The following is a 17,577-nucleotide window of genomic DNA, read 5'->3' as shown; positions in this document are numbered from 1 at the left end:
TTCAAAGTCGTTTTCTTTAATTGTGATAAATATAAAATAAAATGTTAGATGAAAAACTAAATATTGCCTTGACAATTAACTGAAATACGTTTGTTGAAATAAATCACTACAGCTAAAACTGAAATAAAAATTAATGTATAAAAATTAATAAAATGACAAAGACATAAAATTACTAAAACTATTAGTTTATAAATAATAATAAAATAACACTGGCTGTGCAGGAGGCAGAATGGAAACCGCTGTATTGTTTATTGCTGTTTCAGCAGTCAATTTAATTTTTTCCCATGTTCATGCCTTGACGAGAATGCCCTTAAAACCTGATAATTAATGGTTTTTACTAAGGCAGTCAACATTATTACATGATAGATCAGTTATTTAATCAGTTGTTAGTTTCATTTCGGTCCTTTGTTTTTCCCCCAGTGGTTCTCGTCATTCTGGAAGCGCCTCTGAACGCTGTTCGAAGAACTCCAGCTCCATTGACCCCTCTAAAATCTACATTATCTCTCCTACGGCCACCGCTCCAATGGGAGGGCGGGAGAAGCACTCGATCAGCTGCCAGCCACATGGCGAGAAATATTTGACTGGCTGGAAGAAAGGAGAAAATGACCATTTACTGGAGGAGCAAAGGCAAGCAAGAGACTTTAGGTTAGTAGCACTTAATGTTTTATGTATCTTATGTAACGTTGGAGCTAGTGAAGTATTCATAGTGAGATTAAATCACCTCAATTATGTTGCTTTTTTTGTTTAACGAATGCATTGACCGGTGACATTCGGAAAACCTTTTAGTTCAGTAACACATCTCTTGCTAGTAGCATCTAAGAGATGATCGATGTCAACAGACATATTATATAACCTCCATTGAACAGAATCCGGACAGAATCCACTTGACACCTGCCACTTCACATTATCAGACGGAAGGCCTGGTAAATGTTTCTCTGATAATTAAAGCAGAGACTTGATTTGATTGACAAGCTCACCAGGGGATGCTGACGTTTTCCTGACGCAGATAATATTTGATGGAAATTCATATTTCTCTTGTGTCAGGTTTAAAAACAAAAGGGACACTGAATTGATTCAAAGCTCTTTGTAATTGTCTTCCCTCTTTGTTGCCACCTCAGTCGGTCAGAGGCTTTGTTGTCTTTACTCCTAAAGACACTGTTAAGGAAATCAAGGTATTTGGATCATTAACAGGCCCTGAATTTGTCATTGTGTTGTTCCTTCCCTCTTGTCTTGTAAAAAATGGCACTATCTGCTCCCTTATAGGGACAGTTCACGCACAAATAATTCTGACATCACTTCCTCATCCTCATGTCATTGAAAAAAAAGTAGCCTATACAATTTCAGTTACGTGATAGTTTCATGTGAAGAACAGGCAATTTAAGTCATTATTCACTGATTATCTTCCCTTTTAGTAAGCTTCAACTGGAGATTTAGTCAGTAAATTGAACAAATAATTCACACCTGTTTAGTGAACTACATCAAGTAATTCATTGAAAAGATCTGACTCAGTTATTCATGAATCATAATAAATTATAAAATTTTGGTATGTTCCTCACTAGTGTTAATTTTGTCAGCAGTTTAGTGTGTCAAATGCACTTTTTAGTTTAGTCAGCCTTGTCCTGTTTTTGTTCAGTCAAAATAAGCGTTTTAGTCAGTGAAAACTTTCGTCACGCTGTATAATGGCTAAACTGATAAATTATTTTTGCCCAATTACAATTGCAATGATTATTGTCATTTGAGAAATTTATTTTTACATTTCAGGTCATGCACTTTCACCAGTAAGCACTAAAAAACCGAATGTTAACTGGTTTATTGGTTTATTTTACCTCATCTAGTGTTTATTAGAGGCTATTTTAATATATCTCTCTGTCTACATTATGAAAAATGGTAAAAAAAACTAAAATATGATAACCATAAAAATGACTGATAGTAATTCCACAATAGCATGGTTAAAAAATTAAGCTAAACACCAGGCAAAAAATGTATCCTGTTAACAGAAAAGCTCTGATTTGGGGATTTGAACTCTTAATATCTGGCACACATGATAAGCTTGTATAGTAGAGGCACTTACAGCAGTCCGCAATTATATTTAGTCTCATTTTTCGATGAAAATATGTTTGTATAGTTTTTTTTTATTTTTTATTTTTTTATTGTCTTTTATCATCAACAATATTGCATGTTGAGATATTCACAGTTAATAAGGTCAATATATCACAGTTATTGTTTATTGACCTTATTGTCATCTCATTTAGTCATGGGAATAAACCTCGTCAACGAACATTTTCCATCATAGTTTTCACTAATGTAATTAACACTATTCCTCACATAAAGCTTTTGTATGGCATCGAAAGACTAAAAGAGACAAGAAATTGTGTGTGAGAACATTTTTATGATCCTGTCTTAATGTTTTCTGTCATTTTGAAACTTGACAGTCCTAGTCCTCCTTCACTTTTGTTATATTAAAAAGGGCCTGGCTAGTATATTGTTTAAAAATTCACAAAAAATTCATCAAATGGTTTTGAAACAACAAAAGTGTGATTAAACTGACAAATTTTCATTTTTGGGTGAACTGCTCCTTTTAGCTCCCATGAGTCAGTGATTTGTTTTGATTTGTTCCCTGATGAGTCACGTCATGATTGTGTGAAGGCTGTTCCTTACTCAATGGCCCTAAAACCTGTGTTTCGTCACAACTGTAGCTGCGTCTTTGTAGTCCTTCGAATGTTTTGTCTGTAGTACCTTTACAAAGAGAAACCTAAATCTACAGCAACCCATAAAAAAGAGGCACAATTCACTTTAGATTGATACTACAGCAAAACCTGCTGCTAATGTCTCTCTTCTTGTCTAATTTGTTTCATCTTCTTTCGCCCTTCCTCTCCCTCCTTGTGTCTTTCTCAGGGGGCTCTATTTGAGAGACCCATCCCAGGTGGTTAACAGTGCTGGTGAGAAGCTCCAGATGCTCTCTAAGGAGGCCTTCCTCAGGATGCTTCTACCCGACAGTCCCCCGGGGCAGGCAGGTCCAGGCAAGGTGAGTGTAGAGCTGAGCCCTGGAGGATGAGTAATGCATGTGAGCAAGTGCTGCTGTAGTTAGGACATGTGATAAATCAACACTGAAAAACAAAGGAATTATACATTTTAAACATGTTTTGCACTAAACACATTATTCACTGATGTGTTACAATGCCAAGCAAATCAACTAACCAGTCAGCAGCCTGAGTAACAGCCATTTGGTTGACTAATGGAAGTGTCTAGAGGAAATGAGGTCACAACAATCAGTCATTTTCCTCACCTGATCTGTTCACAGCAGTGTGGATTATAAAGCTGTTTATGCCCACACACTCTACATGTGTGTTAGTCTCACTGTAAGCATTAATTTGATTCATTTGCATAGCACTTTTCACAATGCATATTGTTCCAAAGCAGCTGTACAAAGAAGAATGCCTCACAACCCCCCCAGTGAGAAAACCAAAGGCATAATGCATACGTGTTAATTTGAAACAAAATACGAATTATGATTTTCTTAGGCAACACTCTACTATAATTAACATTAGTTAATGCATTGGGTATCATGAACTTACTATTTTATACATAAAGTATACAGCTTTAAATGTTTAACATTTATTTATTCAATTTTGTTATTAATTATTATGAATAAGCATTCCCAGCTGTTGGAAAAAAATATTATTATTAGTATAATTACTATTATTAATTACATTTTTTCTGTAAACTTAAATGACAATAATAAAAAAAAATTTTTTTTTATAATAATTAAGTGATAACATCAACAAGAACAATAACAACGATATTTACGTTATTAAGAACAACATATTTCCAGTAAACTTAAAATATGATGATAAGAATAATTGTTAATAGTAATATTTTTAAGTGATATTAGATGAAATCAGATAATATGAGGATTATTATTGTTTTATAGCATTATTATTATTGTTGTTGTTTTATTTAATAAAACAGGAATCCATATTTCATTGTTGCATGTAGTCACACTCTGCACAAACAATACTTCTACAATGTAGTATTCATTTTTCTCTAATTCCTGTAGGCTATTATAAGCAGCCCATCTCTGAGGTCTGCTGGTCCTCTGTCACGTTCATGTCTCTAATTGTCTGTTTGAGCCCCTCCACCCGTAGACCCCCCGTGAGGACCGTGTCCATCGCGTCTGCATTATTGATGAGAGCGCCATGACTCTAATAGGTCTGACTCACAGACCTACAGTCACTCACTCTGACTGCTGATTGGTCCCCAGCTGAGTCTCATGTTCCCTGAGCTCATTCTCCTCCTGTTCTCCACCCCCCACCTCTTCCCCACAATTCAATTAAGTGATATGTGCTTTATTGCCACGGCTGTTTTATTAACAATATTGCAGAGCCTTTCAGATAATCATATTCTGATGAATAATAGCTTTACTTCCCCCCTCTCCCACTCAATATCTCTCTCTCTCTCTGCTTTCTCTTTGTCTTCCTGTTACCCGTCTTCTATTTCTATCCCATTCGTCTCTCTCCTTCTCCGCTGTCTCTGCTTTCTGTTTTATTTCAGATACCACTTGTCGGTCAGTCTCCACGCCGCTCCCTGTACCGGACGCTCTCAGACGAGAGCTTGTGCAGCAGCCACCGGAGGGCACTGTCTTTAGCGAGCTCTCGGAGCTCCATGCTGGACCAGGCCGTGCCCAACGACATCCTGTTCAGCAGCGTCCTGCCCTATCACAGCACCCTACCACCCCGCATGTGTCTTAACCATGCCGCCAGTCAGCTCAAAAGTGAGTGTTCGCAGATGTCGTTACCCTATCAGTGATGCTAACATTGTTTTAAGGATTGCACGGTTACGTTTATATAGAGACTGGCCTCAATATGCTGTCCACTTCATCCCAGAATGCATCACAGTACCAGCTGTACATGTAATGTAAACGCTGTGATTGTCAGCTTTAAGACATGCTTGATGATAATGGAATAAATGACCTTTTTTTGGCTCATAACTGATTTTTCCATCTCCTCCGTAAGCTCACCACATTCCTTCCTGTTACAGTAATTTTATCCTCTGCAGACTTTAATGTTGTACTTAGTAATGAAGCAAGTAATGATACTATAAATCTGCTGCTAATGCTTGAGAGACTTGGTGCTAATCATACTATTATACGTCTACTGAAATATGCTAGTAGGATGAACAGTGTGCTGTAATAGGAAAATCATTATAATAGCATGATTTTTGTGTAAATGTGCTGGACTGGTCACTGAAAGCAGAACGTGTTCATGCGTTAAACAGCTGGAGCGTGAAGTAGTTGAACAGAAAGAAGGCACGTTCAAGGGAAGTTTAACTTCTATGTACACAATTGGTAACGTAAGATGTTTCCATCGAAGCGAAAAAAAAAAAAGTTGCAAAGATGGTTGTGAATAAAGCAATGTTTCTATTCCATGTGTTTAGGAGAAACATAATTTCTAGCGGCAAAATATACTTTATCTCAGTGTTTGTTGAGACAGTGTCGCTCAATTTTTTTTAATGACTTTTTTTAGAAATGTATTTGGAAAATGCTTCCATTGATCTTGTTACAGAATCTTGTTACAAAATTTTTTTAAATGTGTGCATTTATGTATGCATGTATGTATGTGTATGTACAGTATCTCAGAAGTGAGTACACCCCTCACATTTTTGTAAATATTTTATTATATCTTTTCATGTGACAACACTGAAGAAATGACACTTTGCTACAATGTAAAGTAGTGAGTGTACAGCTTGTATAACAGTGTAAATTTGCTGTCCCCTCAAAATAACTCAGCACACAGCCATTAATGTCTAAACTGCTGGCCACAAAAGTGAGTACACCACTAAGTGAAAATGTCCAAATTGGGCCCAATTAGCCATTTTCTCTCCCCGGTGTCATGTGACAGGTGTGAATGAGGAGCAGGTGTGTTAAATTTGGTGTTATCGCTCTCACTCTCTCATACTGGTCACTGGAAGTTCAACATGGCACCTCATGACAAATAACTCTCTGAGGATCTGAAAAAAAGAATTGTTGCTCTACATAAAGATGGCGTAGGCTATAAGAAGATTGCCAAGACCCTGAAACTGAGCTGCAGCACGGTGGCCAAGACCATACAGCGGTTTAACAGGACAGGTTCCACTCAAACATGCCTCGCCATGGTCGACCCAAAAGTTGAGTGCACGTGCTTAGCGTCATATTCAGAGGTTGTGTTTGGGAAATAGAAGCATGAGTGCTGCCAGCATTGCTGCAGAGGTTGAAGGGGTGGGGGGGTCAGCCTGTCAGTGCTCAGACCATACGCCACACACTGCATCAAATTGGTCTGCATGGCTGTCATCCCAGAAGGAAGCCTCTTCTAAAGATGATTCACAAGAAAACCCGCAAACAGTTTGCTGAAGACAAGCAGACTAAGGACATGGATTACTGGAACCATGTCCTGTGGTCTGATGAGACCAAGATAAACTTATTTGGTTCAGATGGTGTCAAGCGTGTGTGGCGGCAACCAGATGAGCAGTACAAAGACAAGCGTGTCTTGCCTACAGTCAAGCATGATGGTGGGAGTGTCATGGTCCGGGGCTGCATGAGTGCTGCCGGCACTGGGGAGCTACAGTTCATTGAGGGAACCATGAATGCCAACATGTACTGTGACATACTGAAGCAGAGACTGGGCCGCAGGGCAGTATTCCAAAATGATAACGACCCCAAACACACCTCCAAGACGTAATAGTGGAACTTTTTCTTCACTAGTTTTAGAAACATTGCACCTTTCTGGATAGGATGCTGCAAAAATTAGCAAGACATTCCATAACAGACAACAACGCCCCATATAATGCATGCTTATGTAGAACTTCAAGAAAAATTGTAGCAATAAATAGCACATATGGAACGCAAGAATACGTCCTATGTGAATGGCCCTAATGCCTCTTGGCGTGTTTTGCATACAGACACTTGAGCTGTTCTCCAGCTGTCTGAAACATACAGTTCCTCTCTCATTATAGCAGAACTCCAAGCCAGCCAACTTCATTCATTATTCAAATCACTCTCACCTCTCTGCTCTCAGGCGAGGCCTGTCTGTCTGCCTGCATGAGCAGACTTTGTGTGAATTAGCAAGCGTGTGCTCTCTAGGTCACCTAGAGCTAATTTTCCTCTGCTTCTGTGACTTTCCACATTTGATTCTTTCACCATAAGTACACCCAATTGTGGGTAAAGTTGCCCTTTGGCCCTTGACTGTTGAGCAGCGGCAACTGCTTTTCTGTCAAGTTGAAATCTCTGCCACTGGATGAATGTTTAATGTAGTTTATGCAGCGGTCAGGGCCCTTCAGTTGTGTCCTCAGTGACTGTCTCAGTTTCCTCTTAATCGAACTGATCATTATATCCATGATGAATGGTTCAAGTGTAATTGTAGTCTCTCATGAGTTAAATAATTTAGTAAAGGCGCATTTAGGTCAGAGAATGTTCTGTTCAGATAGCGCTTTAAAGTCAACATGGAATCAGATTGGACACTTTTTCACTTTTTAAAGCATGTTCCTGCTCTAATTGTGAATGATTCAGTGCTGCACATTATTCCAAATGAAAATGTCTTTATAATCTTTAATCAAAATAAAATGACATTCTCTTTCTCATAAATGAGTTTTCCATGCCTATGTGTCATAGGCCTTTTGGTCTATCACATGTTAATCAATACACAAATGATTGTTGTTGTTGTTTTTAACAATATTAATAATAATAAACATTAATGTGAGTTGCTGGATGTAAACCAATAATGATATGACTCTTTAAGCATTATTTTAGCAAACCATCATTCATATTTATCTTCTAGTATAACTTTTCATAAACCAATCAACTGATGGATGAATATCCCCTTTCCCTTGGAAATACATAATTTTTCAGAACTTATATGGTTTGCTAATAGGACTTCCAACTGTACGACTGTTCGCAAGAGAAAATAACTTAATCATGAAGAAATAGAGACAAAATAAATGAAAATGTCTCTAGTAAAGATTGTTTCATATACAGACTGGTGAGAATGTCAGATGGGTCCCATCTAAACATGCACTCTGACTGTCCTCTAATGAATTATGTGTGCTGTCTCTGCAGATGAGCTCTGGTTCTCTGACGGCTCACTGGCAGACAAGGCCAAGCTGGCAGACACTGGTATGATGCCCTTGCCAGACCCTTCTTCTGGTCTCGACTGGTCACATCTTGTGGATGCGGCACGGGCTTTTGAAGGTACAAGCTTCCATTGAATACACTGAATATACTGGTTTGCCGCTGAAAAACCCCATATTTACAGCGGAGTACGCTCTTGACCCATTTAGCATGCTTTGTGATCATAAACTCGCTGATCACTGTTATGGAATGGTATTTTGTCCACAAGGACAGCACCGACCCTTTGACTCTATGGATATTTTTGTACCAGACAAATGTAGTCAAATGCCTTCCTGTCTGTCAAACAGCATTCAACAGCATGTGGTATTTCAACACACAAATCTTTCTTACCACCTAGTTCAGCATTACCAGGCAGTAGCTTAAATAAATGTGCAGTAAATATTTAAATTTAGTCACTGGCATTCTTTTGAGATCAGACATGCCTTTTTTTAATGCAAATGAGGCTCATTATAAAATTTGCCTTATTCACAAAAGTCAGCATTGTTAGCGCAGCACAATTAATGTTGCAGTATATTTATAATTTTATAGTTTATATATATTATATATTAAAATATTATAGTTTCTATTTTAATGTTTTAAAATATAATTTATTCCTGTGATGGCAAAGCTGAATTGTCAGTATCATTATTCCAGTCTTCAGTGTCACATGATCCTTCAGAAATCATTCTAATATGATGATAAATTGAAGTTTCACAAGAAAGACATTTATAATGTTACAATTTCTATTTCAAATAAACTTTGAATTTCAAATTCTATTTCAAATTCACTTTTGGTGCATCTTTGCTTAATACAAGTGTTATTTAAAAAAAATATATCTTACTAACTCCAAACTTATGAATGGTAGTGTATTTACATATTTTCTGTCCCAATAAAGTAAAAGTAAAATTTGTTTGGTGTGTGTTTGTCTTTACCTGATTTGCATAATTCCTTTAGTGAATTTAGAGCTAAAACAATGCAGATAGCATTTTTTTTTTTATTCATCCTTTTACATTTTTGTAGTTCACTGTATTCACTATAGGCTAGAGAAGCATTGAAAACAACAAAAACTTTTAAATGCCTTTTTGTCGTATTATTTGTAGTGATTTTAACCAAGGTTTTCCCTCACCACAAAGCTTGAGCCGCTCTCACATGCCATTAACGAAGTTAACTGAAGGTTGCACAAAAAAAGCACCCGTCTCTAACACTGCTCTTGACCATGTCGAAATCACCACGTCTCTATTTTTCTCTCATTAATTTCCTGTGACTGCCTAAAGGCGCATTGTTCCGCAAGGTGCTAATTAGGAGCTGAGAATGTATTTTGAGCATGGAGAAATTAAGCCATTATCGCAATGTGAGCCCAGCAAGACACCACTTAGGGAAATGACTCAAGCCATCGCTCGCTGTAATTACACATTTTGGGTTTTGGACACTTTTACTCGTGCCCAATAACAGCTGTTCCCTCACCTTCAACCATCGCTGTGGAGACCATGGTGAATGTTGGCGAAGGGCATGGCACGGCTCTTATTGAACTGAGAATTTTCTTTTGATCTGCATTTGGAACGGGGAAAAATTCATGGTAGATGGCTTTAATTTGTTGGGGGTGCATCCGGCGAGGCAGCCGGTGTATGGCTTCCCCCTGCTAGTGTTGGTTTTTCTCGCAAGTCCTTAGAGATGTGCTCTTGGGACCTGACGGATATGAAAAATGGAATGAGTGTGCAGCTCCATCCCGAAATAGTGACAAATATGAGCCCATCGTTTCATGGTGGGAGAAATGATTAAGTTAGCTTTTGCCTTAGGGTTTGGGTGCTAACTAGAAGGGGGTGTGGAGGAGGTGAGCTTACATTGTTGATTTCCATGTGCTGCTTTTGTTCGTAGCGCTAATAATTATCCTTCCATTCAACTCCAGCTCTGACGACACCCCTTACTGTAAGACTGTTAATGAAATGAAATGAGAGAGGGGGGTGGAGGAAGCACTGAAAGGTGTTAGAAGAGGTGAGAGCTCTTAAAGGAACCTCATGAACGCTTTTAGCTCTGCGTTTGACAAAATAATGGCAGGTCAACATCTTGTGAGATTGCTCATGATATGTTGAATATGTAAAGGGTCGTGAGATGCATTCTTGTTAACAAAGAGCTTGTTGGTCTTTATAAAGAAACAAAAGAAATTATCCACTTCTGAGACCACACCTACATGTTTCTACAGCTTTTCAAATCTTTTGGTCTGTATTTTGCTATAGATGAGTAAAAATTTATATTTATATTCATGCAAATGCAAAAACAAAAATATTTCAGTGATTTGGGGTACATTCAAATTAAATGTCAATACAAAAACATTTATTAACATTTGGTTCATTTTTTGCTATCAATGAGTAGAAAATGTTTTTTAAAACTGATCTAGGTAGTTTTATGCTAATGCAAAACATAAATGGAAATAAAAACCTTCTGTTCCATCTTTTGCTCTCATTGAATAATAATGGTATCTAAAAACTCAGATAGTTTTATGCAAATGTAAAACATTTATGCCAGTGATTATAGGATAAATTCAAATTGTAACTCCATTAATAAAAATTTGTTTACCTTTTGCTATCAGTGAATAGAAATTGGTATTTAAAAACAGATCTAGACAGTTACATGCAAGTGCAAAACACCTACTTAAGTCAGTGATGCAAGGTAAATTATAATTAAAGCTCAATTAAAAAACATTTATTGGCTTTTGGTCCATCTTTTTCTGTCAGTGAGCAGACCTCGGCATTTAAAATTGGATCTAAATAGTTTCATTATATGTACAACAGAAAAAGCAGCACATTTGACAGTTGCACCCCCGGTTAGCCCTTTCAGCGGAGGTAAAGGCACTATATCGGTGTGTTCTTGGTCTTGAATGCTTAATGATATGCCTGACTGACAGTGTAATGCTAAACTCACCTGAAAGCGTGTGAACCCCCCCTCGCCGTCTCGCCATTAACCCCGCATGAGCTCCATTCCCCACTTAATTAACACCTTGCTCTGCTGAAGCTGCTTAACAGTTAGCTCTAACACCTCGGGAAGAGCTGAAAAGAAGGATCACATTTAATAAGCTTTTCTCTGGGTGTTGCTCAAAGCTCCTACCTGGAACATCAGCCTGTATCACCTCAGCTGAAGCAGTGTGATGTACCATGTTTCCTGTGTGCCTTTCCTGCTTGTCTTTTTTGTTCTGTGCAATACTGATGAGTGATAAACAATTGTTTAATTGTCGATTTACTATACGCAACTGCTTGTATTAAATGATAAATGATAAGCATTGTCAAAACAAAACGCTACACAGTCTTAGGCTGTTACCGTCCTGTATAGATCTGATAATGGATGCTTCGAATTTGTAACAGAATAATTGTTTGCTCACTTATAGATCAGACTGTGACCTCTCTGAGCTCTCTGACTGAGGAAGAGCAGACCAAGCAGGTTCTGGAGCTCTCTGAGGAGTTGAGGAGAAGGGTGGCATGTGTGGATGTCTCAACCCTACCAGCAGGGTAAGTGCTGATGTAGAATACTATCCATCCAAATTGGTATATCCTGTCTGTCTGTCTGTCTATCTGTCTATTTATCTGTCTATCTGGCCGTCTATCTGTCCGTTCATACATTTGGCCATCCATCCATACACCCATTCATCTATCTATCTATTTATCTATCTATTGTTCTGCCTGTCTATCTATAGCTCTATCATCTATGTATTTGTCTGTGTCTGTATGCACATCTTTCTGTTCATGTGTGTGCGCCTCGGTCTCTAATTGTTCCTGTCTGTCTAATTTCTACACAGGGAAGGTTCTCCTACTCTGCTCACTGGGAAGGTTAACCAGCTGGAGCTCATTCTCCGACAGCTGCAGTATGACCTAAGGAAGGTAAGAGTCCCAAACATAATAACAGGCCTTTAATGGGCAAACATAATGCTTCAACAAATCCTTAACATAGCTGAACATGCACTGTTAGCAGCATTCACCTAAGGTAGTTATTTAGAACCACATGGTTTGTTATTATCCTCCAAAGGAGCAAGAAGACAAGGCTATGCTCCAAGAACAAGTTCAACACCTTCGACAAGACAACCTTCGACTGCATGAAGAGAGCCAGACAGCAGCCGCGCAGCTGAGGAGATTTACTGAATTGTTTCTGAACGCAATGGACAAGAAACCTTGAGCTGACGTAGTCCATAACTTCCCCTTGTTGTGCTCCGTAAACTACATAACTCAAGGATAAGTAGTCCAGCGTACTGTAAAAAAAGATGTTAGGGGAGAAATTTCAGCATTTGAATGTGAACGTGTGCAGAGCTAATATGCTAACACACTAAAAAAAACTAAGTCATAGTTGGCAGGAGATGAGAATGTGAATGAGAAAAGGGAGAGTAAGAAATTAAATAAGGTATGTGATAAGGGCTGGAAGGGAAAATTTTAATCGTTTATGACCAATCGAAGGGTACGAACACATGGTGATTGTGAATGCAATGCAATAAGCCGTGATTTCTTTCTAAAATCTTTGGTTCCTTGGGCTTAACATCTTCAAGTTATTCACTCCTGGCTTTGTGGCTGTCCACCCCCATCATTTGTCGAAATGTAGACCAGCCAGATGCAATGTTCCTTAGTATCCGAAGCTCCCCAAGACTAGGTGTACTGTATACCTGTTTTTGTAAGTAACACATTGAAACAAATGTTGTAGCAATAATTTTGCTGATGATGTAATCACAGAATTGTTCAATAAGATTAGCACTGAGTGTGATTTGGTTGTATTCAAAAGCTTTTATGTAGGGGGGAAAAAAAGTTTTTTTGTGTGCCTGATGTTATTGGTGGTAATGGGATCGTCCCTCAGTTGTTTTCGTTAAATCATATGACTGTCTGAGTGCTTACAAAATCCATGCCCACTGCTCTTATCCTTTAGGCGGCTGACTGGCTTTGTTTTACCCAAACAAACAGTTTGAACAGTTGAACTTGTGTGGGTGGGCCAGTACATGCAGACTAGCACCTGTAAACCACTTAATATAAAAGCCAAATTCTGCTTGTTGGTGTAAAGTACCTCAGAAAAGTGTCTTGTACCTTCGCCCTCTTATTTAAGCTTATTTAACCTAAGATTGTAATTTTAATGAGAGTATTTTCCTTTTCTGCACTAAAAATAAAAAAAGAGTAATGGCTCCATGTGGCAGTACTTTGTATACTTGTGTACCATGTCAGCAGTACTGTGTATAGCTTGGCTGAGAGATAACTGTATACATAAAATGGTTTATTTCTGGGAAGTTCGGATGCTGCTAGAGGACAGGATGTTGTTTTTATGGCCTTTTAAAGATGTTTTTATTTCTTTGTAAATCTGTTTCTTTGAGGTTGGGATGAAAAGCTTACCTTTGTAAAATAAAGTTTAGGATGTCAATAAAGTAAGACTTGTGTCTTTTTAATATGGAGTTTGTGTTGGATTTCTTTTAACAGTAGGAAAACAATTCATTACGTGTGCATAGTTAAGATGGCAAAACAATTTGGATCATCAAATTTTGCATAAGTTTTTTTTTTTTTTTTTTTTTATGCATTATTAGTGTAATTCATTTCAATGTTTAATTTAATTTTGGGAATATTGCCAATTTTGGTACAGTGTAAAATCTGCCAGTCGAATTGCAGTTCATGATAATGTTAATTATTTAAAAATAATAGTTTATTTGTCAACCCTTGGTGTAGGTCATATCTTGTCTAGGGCATCAGAATCACACTCAGATTTCACGATTCATAGATTTCTGAAATCCCAGTTTTAACCCTTACTTATTAGCCGGTGCTCACACAAAGACCAACAGTGATACAGTGACCAACCCTCAAACGTACACCACTGTTTCACCTTGTCAGTTCCCACCGGAGCAGAGGCACCTTGGCCCATGCCATTCATCACAGGTCACCTAAGAAGGTTGACATTTTTCCACTGGTTTCTCAGATGTAGGGCAGTGCTGCCATTTCTGTTCTCAATCACAACCAGCGAAAGGAGAAATGTATTGATTTTTCTCTGCGTTTTCACAAATAACACACACTCCTAAAATGGGTCATTGACATTGATTGCACTTTTCAGCTCTCTGTGCATATGGTCCTCCATCTTCTCAGTTTTTATCTTAATCCATCAAAAACAACACCACCGCCATAGATTTCAAACATGTCACAGACATCTCTGAAGTGGGTTGAATAGGTTGGTTCTTAATCATATTTCTTTCTAGTAACATTGTGGAGAAGTTCATGGATGGTCACACGTTGTCATGCAGAGGTGCACCCAGCTTCCAATGTCTGATCAGTAATACAAGCCAGTATTGATCAATCACCGTCTTAAAAAAAAAAAAAAAAGCTTTTAAAAAGCAAGCTGAGATGCATACAGAGTTCACAAGTTTAAAATCCATTCCTTTAGATCAATGGATTCTCAACTGGATCATGACCCAGATTTTAAATTGGACACTGACTTAAAGCTTTAAGTGTTTCTGAAATTAAACATCAAAATATATCCATTTTAACAAATTAATAATCTTATATTTTAAACAATTAATATTACCATGAACTGAAATTTGACTGGCAGATTTTGCATTGGACATTAACCCAACACAGTACTAAAATGAATAAAAGTGTTCCTAAAATTAAACATCAAAATGTGCTCATTTTAATTAATATTCATATAATAATAATAATTATTATTATTATTATTATTATTATTATTATTACTACTAAACAAAGGTGCCAGAAGGCCAAATTTAACCCCTGCTGAAAACAGGGAAATGCCCCAGAGGAAAATCTTGGGAAAATATAACATTGCATTTATTTTAAGTATTTATTTTGATTATTTAGTAATTTTGTTTTAATTATGAAAATAACGGTAAAGGTATGAAAGCCCATTTCTGCCACATAAGAAAAAAAAACATGCATTGGTACATTATAAAAAGTCATAATTATGACATAAAAACGTGTCATTATGAGATACTAAGTCATAATTATGAGATAAAATGTCATTTTAATCAACTTAAATTATGACAGGTAAAATAAGTTTTGAACACGTCATCATTTTTTTTCAATAAATATATTTCTAAAGGTGCTGTTGACTTGAAATTTTAACCAGATGTCGGTAGCAACCCAAGTAATCCATACATACAAAGAAAACAAAACAAACACGTTCAGAAATTACATCATGTGTAATAAAATGGAATGACACAGGGGAAAAGTATTGAACACATGAAGACAGGGAGGTGCAAAAAGGTATGGAAAGCCAAGCTGAAGTCTATCAGTAATTAGAAAGCAATCCTGCTCCTAGTCCAGGGCTGTCCAAACTCGGTCCTGGAGGGCCGGTGTCCTGCAGAGTTTAGCTCCAACTTGCCTCAACACACCTGCCTGGAAGTTTCTAGTATGCCTAGTTAGAGCTTGATTAGCTGCTTCAGGTGTGTTTAATTAGGGTTGGAGCTAAACTCTGCAGGACCCTCCAGGACCGAGTTTGGACAGCCCTGCCCTAGTCAGTGGAAATTATTTAGCTGGTTATTAACTGGTTCAGTCCCAACACCTACAGTACCAGGATGATGAAGATGAACGAAGGGTGGACATTTCAGCAAGACAATCCCAAACACAGCCAAGGAAACTCAGAGAAAGAAAATAAAGCTGCTAGAATGGCCCAGCCAATCACCTGATTTGACTCCAATAGAAAATAAGAACTTAAGATCAGAATTCATAGAAAGGGCCCACAGTACCTTCAAGATTTGAAGAGTCTGTGAAAGAATGGGCCAAAATCACACCTGAGCAATGGATGCGACTAGTTTCTCCATACAGGAGGCGTCTTGAAGCTGGCATTACCAACAAAGGCTTTTATACAACGTATTAAATACATTTCAGTACCCTGCAAGCAAGCCTGGATTGGACCTTTACGGGCCTACTTAGGGCTGCCATCGCAGGGCCCCTGAGAATTTGCTCATTGGCAAAACGTTGGCCCCTTAGCATTGGCCCTGCACTGGCAGCCCTCACTTAGCCTCCAGGAAGCCTAAGCACTGTTTTATTAAAATAATAAAGTTTGAAGTCACCGTTATGGAGGTAAGCACTTGCTTTAGTTGGGCTCTTGACCCTTGACTTCTTAACTTGAATGTGTAACTGTGTGTTTTTGAAGCACGTTTAACAATATCAAAATCAACTGCGGGCAGCAGATCCTATTCCTATTTAGCGCCCAAACTCTGGAACAATCTACCTAACACTGTTCGGGAGGCAGACACACTCTGTCAGTTTCAATCTAGATTAAAGACCCATCTCTTTAACCTGGCTTACACATAACACACTAATACGCTTCTAATATTCAAATCCGTTAAAGAATTTTTAGGCTGCATTACTTAGATCAACCGGAACCGGGAACACTTCCCACAACACCCAATGTACTTGTTACATTGAATAATGGCATCTACGCAAATATTAGTCTGTTTCTTTCTTATTCCGAGGTCACCGTAGCCACCCAATCCAGTCCGTATCCAGATCAGATGGTGGATCAGCACCTAGAGATGACCTCTACATTCTGTCACCAATGGAGTTTGGTTCCTTGCCGCTGTCGCCTCTGGCTTGCTTAGCTGGGGACACTTCATTTCCAGCGATATCGTCGACCTGATTGCACAGGTACTATTTAAACTGATCTTAGCTGGACGATGACATCACTAAATTCAATAATGAAATGCCTTTAACTGAAAATGTAACGTTTAATCTTGTCATTTTACATTATTGACACACTATTTTCCTATTTTGATATTGTGAAGTTGCTTTGACACAATTTGTATTGTTAAAAGCGCTATGTAAATAAAGGTGACTTGACTTTTATGGACAAAAATATAAAACATTTCTCAAAATATCCTCTTTCATGTTCTACAGAAGAAAGCTTCTTTATCACCATCTGTGGTTGAAAAATAAAATTGCAAGTTACCTGCAAAGTTGTTGTTTTTACATCAGTTGTACAAGAACGAATGACATAAACCTGAAATTTGACCCAATTAGGTTAATAATAGTATTATCTCAAATAAAAATATAAATAAATTCTAAATGTAAAATTCGGTCAAGATTATTTATCTTCTGTAGTGGATATGTGAAAAGTATATAAAAAGACTAAATCAGAACTAAAACTTTAGACATCTGGCTCTCACTCTAATAGCTAATCACTTTGTGAATTGCCGCCTGAAGGGGCACAGGAGCACGTAGGGAGAATTCAAATCTTGCCCATGGCAGCTGAAGGTAACTTTGTTTGTCGTTTCCCGAGGGTGACCTGGTTGCCTTGCCAACAAAGCATGTAATTGGAAATGAAGCGGCCGCACTACCGTCTTTGCTGATCAGCCATTGTCACACTCCTTTCAAAGCACGGTGACTGCAGTGCAAAAGCTGGCTGTTTGTAACGTGCTTCCTCCATCTTAACATCATGAATGTTTAAACTCTTCCCAAAAGCACTTTATTTTGTATGTGGCT

At 37.9% G+C, this 17,577-nt stretch overlaps 1 protein-coding gene across 2 annotated transcripts in view; it reads left to right on the top strand.

The window, feature by feature from the left end:
• Positions 1-13,546, top strand: part of LOC306854960 (signal-induced proliferation-associated 1-like protein 2) — a 64,917-nt gene extending 51,371 nt beyond the window's left edge. For both annotated transcript variants that reach the window (XM_079393282.1, XM_079393281.1), the window contains exons 15-21: positions 421-645; positions 2,896-3,025; positions 4,552-4,771; positions 8,087-8,218; positions 11,517-11,637; positions 11,925-12,006; positions 12,152-13,546. In XM_079393282.1, the coding sequence (XP_079249408.1) occupies positions 421-645; positions 2,896-3,025; positions 4,552-4,771; positions 8,087-8,218; positions 11,517-11,637; positions 11,925-12,006; positions 12,152-12,298 (1,057 nt within the window). In that variant the 3' untranslated portion in view covers positions 12,299-13,546. The remainder of the gene's footprint in view (positions 1-420; positions 646-2,895; positions 3,026-4,551; positions 4,772-8,086; positions 8,219-11,516; positions 11,638-11,924; positions 12,007-12,151) is intronic.
• The last annotated feature ends 4,031 nt before the right edge of the window (positions 13,547-17,577 follow it).

This window comes from Barbus barbus (genome assembly GCF_936440315.1).
Source record: "Barbus barbus genome assembly, chromosome: 35".
NCBI classification, from domain to species: Eukaryota; Metazoa; Chordata; class Actinopteri; order Cypriniformes; family Cyprinidae; genus Barbus; species Barbus barbus.
This window is presented reverse-complemented; position numbering and strand designations above follow the sequence as displayed.